General features: G+C 42.4%; 1 protein-coding gene across 3 annotated transcripts in view; it reads left to right on the top strand.

Moving 5' to 3' along the window:
* CDK19 (cyclin dependent kinase 19) overlaps positions 1–4,292 on the top strand; it is a 124,621-nt gene extending 120,329 nt beyond the window's left edge. For all 3 annotated transcript variants that reach the window (XM_086876824.1, XM_086876825.1, XM_086876826.1), the window contains one exon: positions 35–4,292. In XM_086876824.1, the coding sequence (XP_086732950.1) occupies positions 35–166 (132 nt within the window). In that variant the 3' untranslated portion in view covers positions 167–4,292. The remainder of the gene's footprint in view (positions 1–34) is intronic.
* Positions 4,293–12,605: the final 8,313 nt, after the last annotated feature.

Here is a 12,605-nt window from a genome sequence, read left to right as displayed (position 1 = left end):
TTCATACCTTTGATCCCTCTCCTTTTTCCTGCAGCACTCCAGCTCGCGCCTGAGTTACCAAAGCAACATTCAGGGATCTTCTCAGTCCCAGAGTACAATGGGCTATTCCACATCATCTCAGCAGAGCTCTCAGTATCACCAATCTCATCAGTCTCACAGGTACTGAGGGGCCTGACAGGCTGCACTCAGAAAGGAATGGACTAGAAGCCAGAAGACTCCAGCAATATGAAGTTCATAACGATGAGAAGACCAAAAATACAAACTATGATGCAGAATTAAAATTCATGATGACAAAAGGAAAACTTCACTCACTGAAGACTTCCCCCACCCCTGCCCCATCCCCATCCCTTTATTGCCATAAAGGAGATTCTTGTGAAATTTTCCTTCCTCCCTGCCCTTGCATGTGCTCCATTGTGGTTACTCTAATGAACCCTTCTGATCTGAACCCAGCACTTAACTTCTTTATCCTTTGGAATTTTGAAGGATTCCTGGTGCACCTTCCTTATGCTGTAGTGATTGCCATAAATCTGTCTTTTCAATCTCTTTGATGGGATTTTAAAAGTTTTAAAATCTTGAACTCCCAGGCTTTCAAGCTTGTATATAGTTAGTTTTATACTAGGCAAACCAGTTTAGCTATACAGGTATATTGCACCTTTTTAAAGCACTATGTTATTTTCACAGGATATTACTGTTTTGCTCATGGATGTCAAGAACAGCAAAATTTTACTGTTCCAGAGTATTTTACTATTCTGTTTTTATTAGTCTAGTTTTCAGGCAAAGTATTAAAAATAAAAAATTTTAAAAATTAATAAAATGAAAAAAGAAAAATGAAAAAAGAAAAAACCCACCCAAGTCTCTGCAGCGACAGATATGCTTCATGCTACTGGACTGAACGCCAAACAGAAGATTGCTGATATTTCTTAACTCATTCACATTGAATTCTTGAAATCACAGTGATCATGCTCTGACTAGTTTTAAATTAAGCATTACTTCAAATGAAACCAGGACAGTCACATAAAAAGGAGATGCTTTCAGGATCTGTTGGAACAGAAGAATGGAATGTCTTCCCAGGCTGGACACCAAAATAGTCAGGAAAATGTATTTACTGCCCTCAAGTCTCAGTAGGAATGTGGATGACGGGCTTTTTCTGTTTTTCTGCTAAGTAGCTTATTAATGTGTGTGAGAGTTCTATAAATGTAGCTTTCTTTCACATTCCTGAGTCAGTTCTCAAAATTTAAAGGTTACAGACTTGCAAAAACAAATGCATTTAATCATTTTATGTTAGAATTTATAATTAAGAGAAATTGTGCAGTTTGAAAAGCATCTTGAAAATTGTTCCTTTTTCTTGTTTATAATGCATATTCTGTGTCCCTCACATTGCTGTGATTAACCAGATTAGTTACACCAGATGCGCTTGATTGCACTGAAATGTTTCTTTTTCCCTAGAGCAAACATGTTTTGATTGTGCCTAAGGGACTGTAAGTGGATGGGTAGTTGGCAGAAAATCCTCAGTAATTAAGCGAGAGTTCAGAAGCATAATCAGAGGATTATTGTCCAACTTCTGGAACCACAGTTACTCGGAGAGACACAACATATAATTTGGGACAGCTTCATTTTTGCTTCAGCCTTCAGAAATAAGGCTGACTCCTGTGGCAGAAAACGTAGAGGAATGCATTTAGAAAGCTACTGGCAGTGAGTTTCTACAGCTGGTGTCCAGAGAAGAGGTGAGGTGAGGGGAGTTCTGTGATATATCAGGTTTTTATACTCTAGAGTGTTCTCTTCTGTCCTGTGCCCACACAACAAAAATGGTGTACCCATACACATTCACACTGAAGGTGTGATCAGATGTAGCAAGATGAGTAGATCTGTTTGCTCTGAGGAGAATCATTTTTGTCACAGCCAGTCATATACATGGTTCTACTGCATTTGATCTCCCAATCATCTTTAGTGCCCCCTTCCTCCTCAAACTCATGCTGTTTTCCTACTTTTTGTGAGCAGTTGGCTTGCTTTGGCCATCCCTACCATCCTGTGATTTTGACAACACCCAGCTGCTCTGGAAAAGCAGCTAAAACCTGCTTTTGTCATCAAATGGATAAGAAGGTGGTGAAAAACTAAATTAAGCAATTGGAAGGAAAAAAAATTATTTCTGGGGAAAAAATCTCCCAAAGGATACTTTCAATGTGTAACACTTGAAGTGCTACATTTTATACATACTGTAGTCTGTCTACTACATATATATATATATATATATATATATATATACTCTGTTTGAAAGAACAGATTTTAATTGTTCCTTTATTTCAGTGACTCTGGGGTGACATTCTTTCTGTCTCCCCCCTGCTGATGTTAGGATGAGGTACTTTTGATCAAATGGATATTTGGCCAATGCCATTAAGTAACACTTCTTTTATACTTCTGCGATTTGAATGTCACATTTCTGGAAATTAACTTAATGGCAGAGTGATTTTTGTCCCCTCCTATTCTTTTCATCCTTCTGTTCTCTCAGAATTATTCTTTTCTGCTATGGTTATCTAACTTTTTTTTTTCCCTTCTGTGACCTGCAGCTGATCATCAAAATTCATACAAGATCAGGAGGTGGCAGGGATCCATTGGTTAATTAAGGTGGGCTCTTGTGCCAATAATGCAAAATCATGGTGTAGATTAATCTGTATAAAGAGTGTGAAACTTCACAGCAATGTAAGGTGCTTTAATTGAGTGAACTTCCAGCTTCTAGAGTGACTGCCACAACCTCTCTAAGCTGCACTTGCATTTCTTGCCTTGGTTGGGTTTAATAGATGACCACATGCCACTCCTCTCTCTAGCTTTTGTGTGCACAGGTGGAGCCAAGCTGACTTCCTCTGTTCCTTCAAATTCACAGCCAGGAGAGCGAATAAAACCAACAGCACTGGCTGCAAAATGTAGGCTCTGCACACTCTTGTAGTTTCTTCCTGGGGGTGAAATTGCCTTTTCTTGGGAGCTTGATGCATGCTGCCAGGGTGGGTGGCAGTCATAATGGAAAAAGCCTTGCTGCCTAGGGGTTATCCCATGAGGTAAAAGCTCCCCTTTCAGAAGAGAATTGTGCAGTTTATTGTGGGAAACCAGGACCATGTCATTTTTATCAGGTTTTTTTTTGCCTGTGCAGTTTCTTTATTACTCAGCCTCTGTCTCTGCCCATAACCTGTAGACCCACACCAAAGTGTTTCACGCTTGTACCAAGAGGTGCAGAGCTGTCTTCTCCAACCCGGTGGGAGAGCGGGCTGCTGAGTACAGCTTTTCACATCGTGGCTCAGAGGAAACAAACGTGGGGAATTAATGGGATGAGCATCCTGGTCCACATTGGTGAAGTTTTATGTAGCACAAACTGCACAATGAAGGAAAAATATAGGGAAAGCTGCGACTCCTGCACTGTATCTGTGACACTGTATCTGGGAAGGGGGAGGGAAGCGCATTCGTGGCGGGAGGGGTGGCGGGAAGCTAGAAGTGTTCAAATATGTATGATATTTTATATAAACATAATAAGCTTAGTTCCCCTTCATAATCTTCAGGAATGGTACTTTAACACCATTAAGCAAAGAATTGTTTTAGGATTAAATAAATGTATTGTACATAAGGCCATACGTAATCTTCTAAAAATGTCGCCAGACAGCAGCGATGTGTATTACTATATGAAAAAAGTCCTTAATGCACTGTTATCTCCTAAATATTTAGTAGTAAATTAATGCTATTTAATTTTTTTAAAAATTTGTCTTGTGTAGACACTAAAAAAGTATTACACAAAATCTGGACAGAACATGTCCTTTTTAACAGCAATTTAAAGAACTTTTTATATATGTAAGGTAGTAACTTTTCAAGTTGTTCTAGTTGTATATTCCCATGTTTACTATTTGTGGAAGTGTGCCTGTCTCTACTCAGTTATTTTTTTTTTTCCTAATAATTTCATGCACGCATCTTTCATTTTTGTAGTTTCCATTAGAAATTATTGTGTATGCACCTGGTGCTGCCATGGAACTTTGCCTCTCCAGATCTGTGGTGGCCTCATTCAGCAGTGCCCATGCCAATGGGCTACCAAAACCACAAAGCAAAATACTTGTTTCTCATTCTAGAGTTGAGAGTTTACGGCTTTTAAGTTGTCCTGATGTCACTCTTGAAATGACTGTTAAAACTAAGCTATGAGTTCATTGCATTTATTTTATATTCTTGGTTGTAATGAAATGGAATTGACTTTGCTTCAGTGTGAATTTTTTTAATAAAATAATATACATTTGTAATAATAATAAAAAGTTCAAATCAAATAAGTTTGCAGAAAAGTTTTTGTAAGCATCAACTTTGGGCTACCAGTAGGGAAAGTACAGCCCACAAAATTGCAGTTGTAATTATATTCAGGATGTTTATGATATCATACACCACACAAAACAAAGCTTGCAAAACCTCAGAGTTGAAATTACAGCTTTTAGAATTGTCCACGAAGATATTCATGGCTATGTGTCTATCAAAATAGAATGAAGCCTTATGGAAAGCAGGATCGATGGAGTGTTCTCTTAGGTTTTGCTCTCTGCTTGTAATTGTGCTGGTGTGCCACACCGATGGCATTTCATTATAACTTGCATGACAATCTTGTAGGTGCGTCTTCAGAAAAAGAAAGCTGGTTTACTCTGTTCTGGAAATAAATACCTTACTAAATAAATCCACCTGCTGGACCTTGGAGCATTTCAAGTATTTCAGGTGGCAACATGGAAAGTATGAGCTAGAGCATATTGGTGGGTTTTCAGAGTGGGATTCTGTGTGCTTTGCTAGTCTGTGTGATTCTGTTCCATCCAATGATGGATGCATGGATGGATAACTTCTTCCAAAAATCCTACTTGTCCTCTCCATAACAGCTGCATGGATAAGAATGGTTGGGATTTACTTGGCACTGCCCATTGCCTTAATTAGGCTTTGTTTTTTGATATGCCTCTTACACAAGGATGGGAGTAGGAGTGGCCTTCTGCTTAGTCTGCATCTCTGATGCCTCAAGACAGAGCAGTTCCTTCAGTGCAACTGAATATTCCCAACTCTGTAACCCTCATGATTTCTGCTTCTGTTGTCCTTCTGTAGATACAATTGTGCTTAGTAAACAGCTTTGACTTGGACGTTTCTAAAGCCTCCTATGCCAGCTCTGTCTCAATCTCCATTACAGCATGTCTCTCTCTCTGTTTTTCCTACCTGGTCATGAAGTTTACAGTCTAACCCAGCCTGATCATACTGATCTGAATTATGGTGTTCCTTTTTTGTCCTTGACAGCTAAACAACTTTGATTTCACAGCCACTGAGAAAGTTGCAGAGTGGGTTGTTTATTAGTCTTTTGCTTTGACTTGTTGCTTCTTGCTTTGTGTTATTTCTCTGGCTTTGCCATCTCTATTGCATTAGTTGTAAAGCTTCTCTCTTCACTTGCTCATGACTACCAAAGCCTATTGTTACACCATCCCTTTTACACAAATCAAGACATTATGTAAGTTGTCTCTTGTTCTGATTGTCCCACCAGGTCAGCCTCTGCACCCTTCATTTTCAGACTTCTAAATAAGCATTTTTAGGCTGTTTCAATTGCTCATTGTTCCTGAAGAGCTGTTGCCTAAGTTTCTGAAAAATGCCCTTCTAGGTGTCTTCTGCATCTGTCATTAAAGCCCCTTGGCTTTAATGTATACACAAGTTGAGTATTTTATGGTACTAGTGTGCAAGGAGTCATATCTGTTGTGTTAATGAACACTTCATTTTGCCTTCCAGTCTGTCTGCATCCATCTATCACCTCCCTGCATGCCCCTCACAAGCTCCCTGTGACAAGAAGAGTCATTTTGTTCTGATGCAGTAGCTTCCTGACTGGGGCTTGCAGCACTCTGGAATATGAATAATAATCACTGTATATATCATGGTGTTTTACTGCTGACAATACACAGTGGTATTGTTGTCGCTTTCCATGTGCTGTTTCAACTCCAGAAGCGTCATGCTAGTGCCAAATACCAATTTCATATGGCTAATCACAGAACCTGAGCAAGTGTTGTTCCAACAGGCAACAAAGGTTAATGATGGTGTACCTGTAGTTTTTTTAACAGGTGGGTTCTGCTGCATTACTTTCCAGGGAGCCTCATGTCCTTGTTTATGATCCCAGAAAAAAACCCAAAAGCTTTGGTTTATTTTGGTGGTTTTATCATAATTTAGCAAATTATTATTGCATCATTACTACAATGATTTTTTTTCATTTGCAAGAAATATTTATTAGAGCAACAGTTGTTGAGGTAGATTAAAATCACCAACAAGGTTATGAAAGATGTGTGTACAGTCATAGCTGAGCTGCTGAAATTGCTGGGGGAGTACCACAGCTGTTATGTAACAGATTTCCAAGTTAATCCAGAGTAGGTGTTTAAAAAATTATTGTTGTTGTTATTATTATTATTAGTCTGAAAGTTATACCAACCTACCTAATATTTTAAAAATAATGTACTTGTCTTGGAATAGGATATTTTTTTCCAGCTTGGTGAAATGGCATGCTGCTATGTGTATTTTAGGGTCTGTAACAAGCCATTTCTATTATTTTTTTGTGTGTTCTTTGAAGCATTATGAAGAGGACAGACACGCTGAGAGTATTTACCTTCCACGTGTTAATTGCATGCACAGAACACATGGTTGAATGAAGTATTCAGCAATTCCCTTAGCTAAAATGTCTTATGATGTTGTTCAGTAAGAAGTTGTTTGAATAAAGCTGGTATATGAAATCATTACAGAAAGGATACCTGTGCCCCAGTCCATTCTCAGAATGGATTTTTGCTTTGCTTGCACTGTCAGTAAACACAGTAAAAAAATTAGTAAAGGAAAATTCAAATTATTTTTTAAATATTAGTTATTTGCTACTGAATCTTGGATGTGATGTTACAGCCAACAATAATACTTTTTATGCCATCTCCATCCCACAAGACATCATGTCTCAAGTACAAAAAAACCTGATATATGAAGCACTGAAGAAAGGGATTCTTCATGGGTATCAGCAGCAGACAAAGTTTTAATAATGAGCCAAATATGCCAAGTGATGTATGGCTCAGACATCCTTTCTATGACCTGCATAAGCCATAAGTAAGCCTACACTGGTAAGATTCTTCCCTGTATCCACAAATAGGATTTCCGTGGGATGTTGTGGAGGGGAAAGGAGTGGAAGTGTGCAGCCTTTTGATTTTGTAAAAAAGTTTTAATGCTGTCAAGTTTAGGTATCTGAAGTTCTCCAGATTGTAATAAAATTCAAAATACTTTTAAGTATGTGTTTTTAACATTTGTTAAAAATATTTTCCAGCCTTGTCTGGGCAGTGTGGCACAGCCCTGCTCTGAAAAGATAACCTCAGCTCAGCATGCGTGACCTGGATAGGGGCACATTTGTCAGTTCAGAGTCTTGCAGACATTTTACACAAGTGGACACTGAACTTTAACCTATAAGCTCAGGTCACACAGGTCTGTGGAAAAGCAATCAGCTTTTACAGAAAACACACTTCCTTGGCTGTAAGGTGAGCCAGAGAACTGCGAAATTAAAGGCTTAAAGTCTTATGCAAAAGGTTCCTGTGGCCCCCCAGTTTGACAGACAGTGTTATGAGATGATTGTAAATTATCAGATCATATAATTGCTGCTAGTCTGTGCAGTTCTGAAACATCTATTGTTCTAAAACATCTTGCCATTATCTAGTATGATGTGGAATGAGTAATTTGTGAAAGTGTAATTGTAATTTTGTAATTGTATGACTTGTTTTTGCAGCGGTACAGAAGAAAGGACAGTTTCCAGTAGTTTGGTTTTGGCAGTAAAGCTCAGAACATTGACTTGCTAAGGAAGAGGAACCAAAGGAGATCAGGCTTCTCCCTTGCTGGTGTCAATCCTTCCACTGCAGCAGAGGAGGCAGGTCATATTGTGACATTGTGTAGTAACTGCAATTCTTGGGAAACGCTTGCTTTTGAAAGAGAAATATTTATAAGTGCAGCATCACAACCATATAAAGTATACCCAGCAAAGTTGATGTGAGTTAGTCAACTTTATGAAATTCCCTGCACATAGCAAGCAGACTGACTTGATTACATTGAGAAGTTTATAGACTTGGGTCTTTCCCACCCATTAATGCATGAAAATCTGCATAGTTTGTGGTTTCAGAATACTTCCCCTGGTAATAATGGAGCTTTTCTTTAAACTTCTGAAAGTTTTCTTGTAGCTTGCAGTATCCCACAAGCATAGAAATAAATCCCCACTCATTTAAGAAACAATGGGGCCATTTACTAACACACCCTGGTGGTATGTCCCAATGGGGATTATCAAGAGTTGTTTCTACATCATGCTGCTACTAGATGAAAGCTGGAAGTCCCCTGTGACTTTAAAACAGTTGGTTCTGGAAAGCAGGAAGGAAGCAGCTTCTCTTATCATTGGAGCGATATTAGAGGTGTTTGAAGTGCATTTGGGTCATCTGAGATTGTGACATGTATTGTATTTGAACAGTGGCCGTACACTTCCAACTCCAAGAACTCAATCGCGCATGATAACATTTACATATATTGTCTGTGGAGACGTGCTCAGCTGTGACTTGCTAACTTATAAATCTTATAAAATACTTGTCAGTGGATCTTGTGTGCTGGCGGATGTAAGGAACAACCTGCCATCTCTACCAGAACCAGGCATATTCTCTTCCCACCTAACGTGCCAGGCTCATAAATCAGTCGCAGTGCGTCATGCTTTTATTAATACATGGCAGTTGTACTATTCCAAGACTGTGTTATCACTGCTGCTTCTCGTGCATTAGAGATGTGGTAATCCATCTGTATTCTGCCTTGCTTCTTCGGGATGTTTCGTGTGTGGCTGTGGGGAGACCAGCAATGCACTGGCCTTGACTCTGGATAGCCTACACATTACCTTGAAAATGAGCTCAAAAGAGCACCACAGCAGCATCCAGTCTTGTCCTTGTGTGGCCTGAAATTCCAGTACGTGCAACATGTCACACGGAGGGGACACAAGAAGAGAGTGGGAAATACTCCTGCTTCTGTGAGGTTAGGGATGGTTTCTAGATATGCTACATGTGAATATGAAGACAAAACACACTTTGGCTTTGGTATTTCAGGAATCTCATCTGACAGGTGAATTCCAAGAGTATGCATGTTTAAATTATTGGGATATGTCCTAACTTTGTTTAGGCCAGTGTGATAATAAAACTGTGTTGACAGTGGTAGTTGCTGTCACTGTCTATGCCTTGCTGCTCTCACGCACATATCCAAATGTGGAGCTAAGGAATAACTGGTTTCCCAAAAATGCCCTGAGAAAACAGGATACCCTGTGTAGCCAGCATAGCTATGCATCCTAAATATAACAGCGCTGAGCATTCACGGAGCAGGGTTCAGGTTTACGCCACGTACCGCAGCCTGGGATGTTTGGGGCCAGATGTCCCCACCGTGTAACGTGATCGCTTCCTTGGGTGCCAGACCAGCTCCTGGCCCTGCAGCTGCTGGCTGGGAGCGCAGTTACCTGACCCAGACCCACCTCCTCCCGGCTAGAATGGTCCCCTCTGCAGGGGAAGGTGCTGTGTGGCACGGACAGGTCTCTCAGCCCCTGCACAGACCCGATGTGGAGGTTTGCTGCTGTTGATGGATGTCAGCTGTTGGGTTGGTCCGCTGGGAGGCTCTGGGGTGGGCATGGAGGTCCCCTCTTGGGTGGCAGTGGTGGACGCAAGGGGCGGTGGATGCAACGTTCCACCATGGAGCAGCTCCAGAGCAGAGCACGCGTGTGGAGATGGGAAGGAGGATTGCCCGGCCCCCAGGAGCCAAGGGCCCCCACCTGCTGCAAGCTGTCCACACACGTTGCAGCAGTGGGCGTCCTGGGAGGGTGCCAGCAGTGCCTGGGGCAGCCTGGAAGAAGGTAGTGCTGCTGGTGTGCCACTCCTGTCTGGGACTCTGGCACTGGGATCCTCTCTCATGGATGCTTTACAAACACTGTGGTGCTTCATAGAAATTCTCTGGACCTCCTGAAGCCCCATGGCAAATCCCAGCCTTACAAACTGGGGCAGAAGCAGCTGGGAGCATGAGGGAGGCTGGTGCCAGCAGCAAGGTGCCAGCCAGCGCAGCAATGGGCATGTTGTACATCGCTTCCCCCCACGCATGCCGCTCCCCAGGGCCTCCGGGGGGAGAGGCAGAAGGGAAGGCGCCACGTGAAGACCAGCTCACTCCTGACTGGAAGGGTGATGCACTGGGTTGCCCAGCTCCGTGGTTGCATGTGTCCATGGAGTGGGGCTGCAGTACCCATCTTCCAACATGTTTTTGGCCCTGAGATTTCTTGGACAGTCTTACAAATCCCACGTGTGGGTGAGGTTAAGACTTCGGGAAGTTTTGAGAACATGTTCCATTTCTCTGCAGTGCCCCAGATACAGATCTTGTTTTTCTGTGCTGACCCATAGGAGGGTCTCACAGTAACTCGCAGTTCACTGGATTTAGGTGGACTTGAGGAAGATTTGATCCCTTCCAATCTTTTTTTCCCTGCTCTGTTCTCATCTGCTAAGGCTGCTCTAAGCTTTGGCAAAAATGCTCCTTTTCATATTATGGCTCAGCTTTGTCCAGTCCTACACAAAGCCTCTCCAGACACCTGTCAATCTGTATCTGAGGAGATCATGCTATGGTTAATGGCAGATACATTTTTTAAAAAGTGTATTCAAAGAGCCCTTGGATGGTTTGTTTCACTTTACTGTCAGGGAGGATATCTGCTGCCAGTGCTGTCTGCTGTCCTGGGGAACTGTCTGACAGCTTGGATATTTGTCTGTCAGGATATCTAACATGACAGCATGTATTTCAGAGCACAGCCTAAGCCCTCTTGGGATTATAGTCTTCAAATTTTCTTACGTATGATACACCATTGTGAATGAAAGCACTGTGTGCCTCATTGGAGACTTCTGAGGAAGCTGTGAAGAAAAGAACAGTCCTACATGGGAGAGGGTTAGGCAGTTTGGCAGTATGGCAGGCATCATGTGCCATGAAGCTGGATCCTCTACTCAGGGAACACAAGTCTTGCTGAGGAAATGCATCTCATTGACCTGCAAGTTAAACAGTAAGGGCTGATGGAAACTTGAATTCCTTGACCATGGCAGGCAAAAGGAAGACTGCAAGTACTCTTTGCTCGTGTGAGGCTCCCGATGGCCCATCTAGACTAGGCAAGGTGTGATTTGTGCAAGCCCTTCACAAGCAGGAAACTGCTGCCTGCTTAAATTGTCCGCTGGGCAGGCAGCCTCAGCCTCTCGAGGGAGGGCAGGTAGCAGAAGGTCAGAATCAAGAAGGGGTCTCCAGCATCTTGTTGCAGGGCTGCAAGGCTCTGCAGAGTGGGACCCTGAGCGCCCACTGCTCTCCTCTCTCTGTGGCCTGACCTGCTGTGCCCCAAAGTCCCAGGTAGCAGCTGCTTTGGAGGAAGATTCCCAGCTAAAAACTACACTGACTCAAATGACCTTCCCATTTCAGGAGAAGAGGGTGAGAGCTAGACCCTCTTCTGGAAAACCCTCGAAAATGTGCATTTTTGCTTCCCTTTGGATGCTGGCATGGAACAAGGACAGGCTTATTTAGGGAGGGTCTGAACAAACCCTGACAATCCATTAGAGAGACTGATGTCCTAGTAGGGGGAGAGAGGTGGGGCAGGCTTCCAGGCCTCAGGGGCTGCTCTTTCATATTTCATTTATGAACTGTTGATTTGTATCTGGCTGGGGTTTGAGCCCACATGAGTCACATTCACACGAGCAGGTGGGAGTGGCTTCATTGTTTTCTCTTGAATCACCCCACATTTCTCTGTCACCAGAACATGCTTTAACAGCCACGTGCGTGTGGGTATGTGTGGTGCGTGCCAGACCCAGCCAGCCTGGTGGGAACAGGCTCAGATGACTTTGCCTCAGCTTGGTGGATTTGGCTGTGCTCACCTTACAGTTGGACTTGCTGATCTTAAAGGTCTCTTTCCACCTAAATGAAACTAAGATTTTATGATATGTGAACTGTGGTATTATGAAGTGTGAGCAAGTGCTATTCCTCAGGAGTTTCTCACTATTTGTTTTTTACACAAGGCTCTCCAGTGAGGGGTCAGGATCCCCTTTTTGACTTCTCCACTGAATTCTTGGAACACCAATGTGCTTATTCTCTTTGCTTTGTAGCTGGGCAGCATGAGCCTGTAGCAGTCACTGCTGTTGGACCTCAGTAGTGCTAATGTCACCACAGAGCTGTAGAAAGAATGGTTTGTTTAGGAAGGGGACCTTAAAGATCAATCATCCAGTCCTGCCCCTGCCATGGGCAGGGATACTTTCCACTAGATCAGGTTGCTCAGGTACCAGTCCAACCTGACCTTGAACACTTCCAGGGATGGGGCAGCCACAACTGTCTGGGCAACATGTCTCAGTGCCTTTCCACCCTCACAGTAAAGAATTTCTTCCTTATATCTAATCTAGACCTGCCCTCTTTCAGTTTAAAACTATTGGCCCTTTCCTGTCACTATCTGCCCATATAAAGTCTCTCTGCCTTCTTTTTGCAAACCCTCTTAAGGTACTGGAAGGCCACAAGGAGGTCTCCCTGTAGCTTTCTCTTCTCCAAGCTGAACATTC

The sequence above is a fragment of the Cyanistes caeruleus genome, chromosome 2 (genome assembly GCF_971803275.1).
Source record: "Cyanistes caeruleus chromosome 2, bCyaCae1.hap1.1, whole genome shotgun sequence".
NCBI lineage: Eukaryota > Metazoa > Chordata > Aves > Passeriformes > Paridae > Cyanistes > Cyanistes caeruleus.
This window is presented reverse-complemented; position numbering and strand designations above follow the sequence as displayed.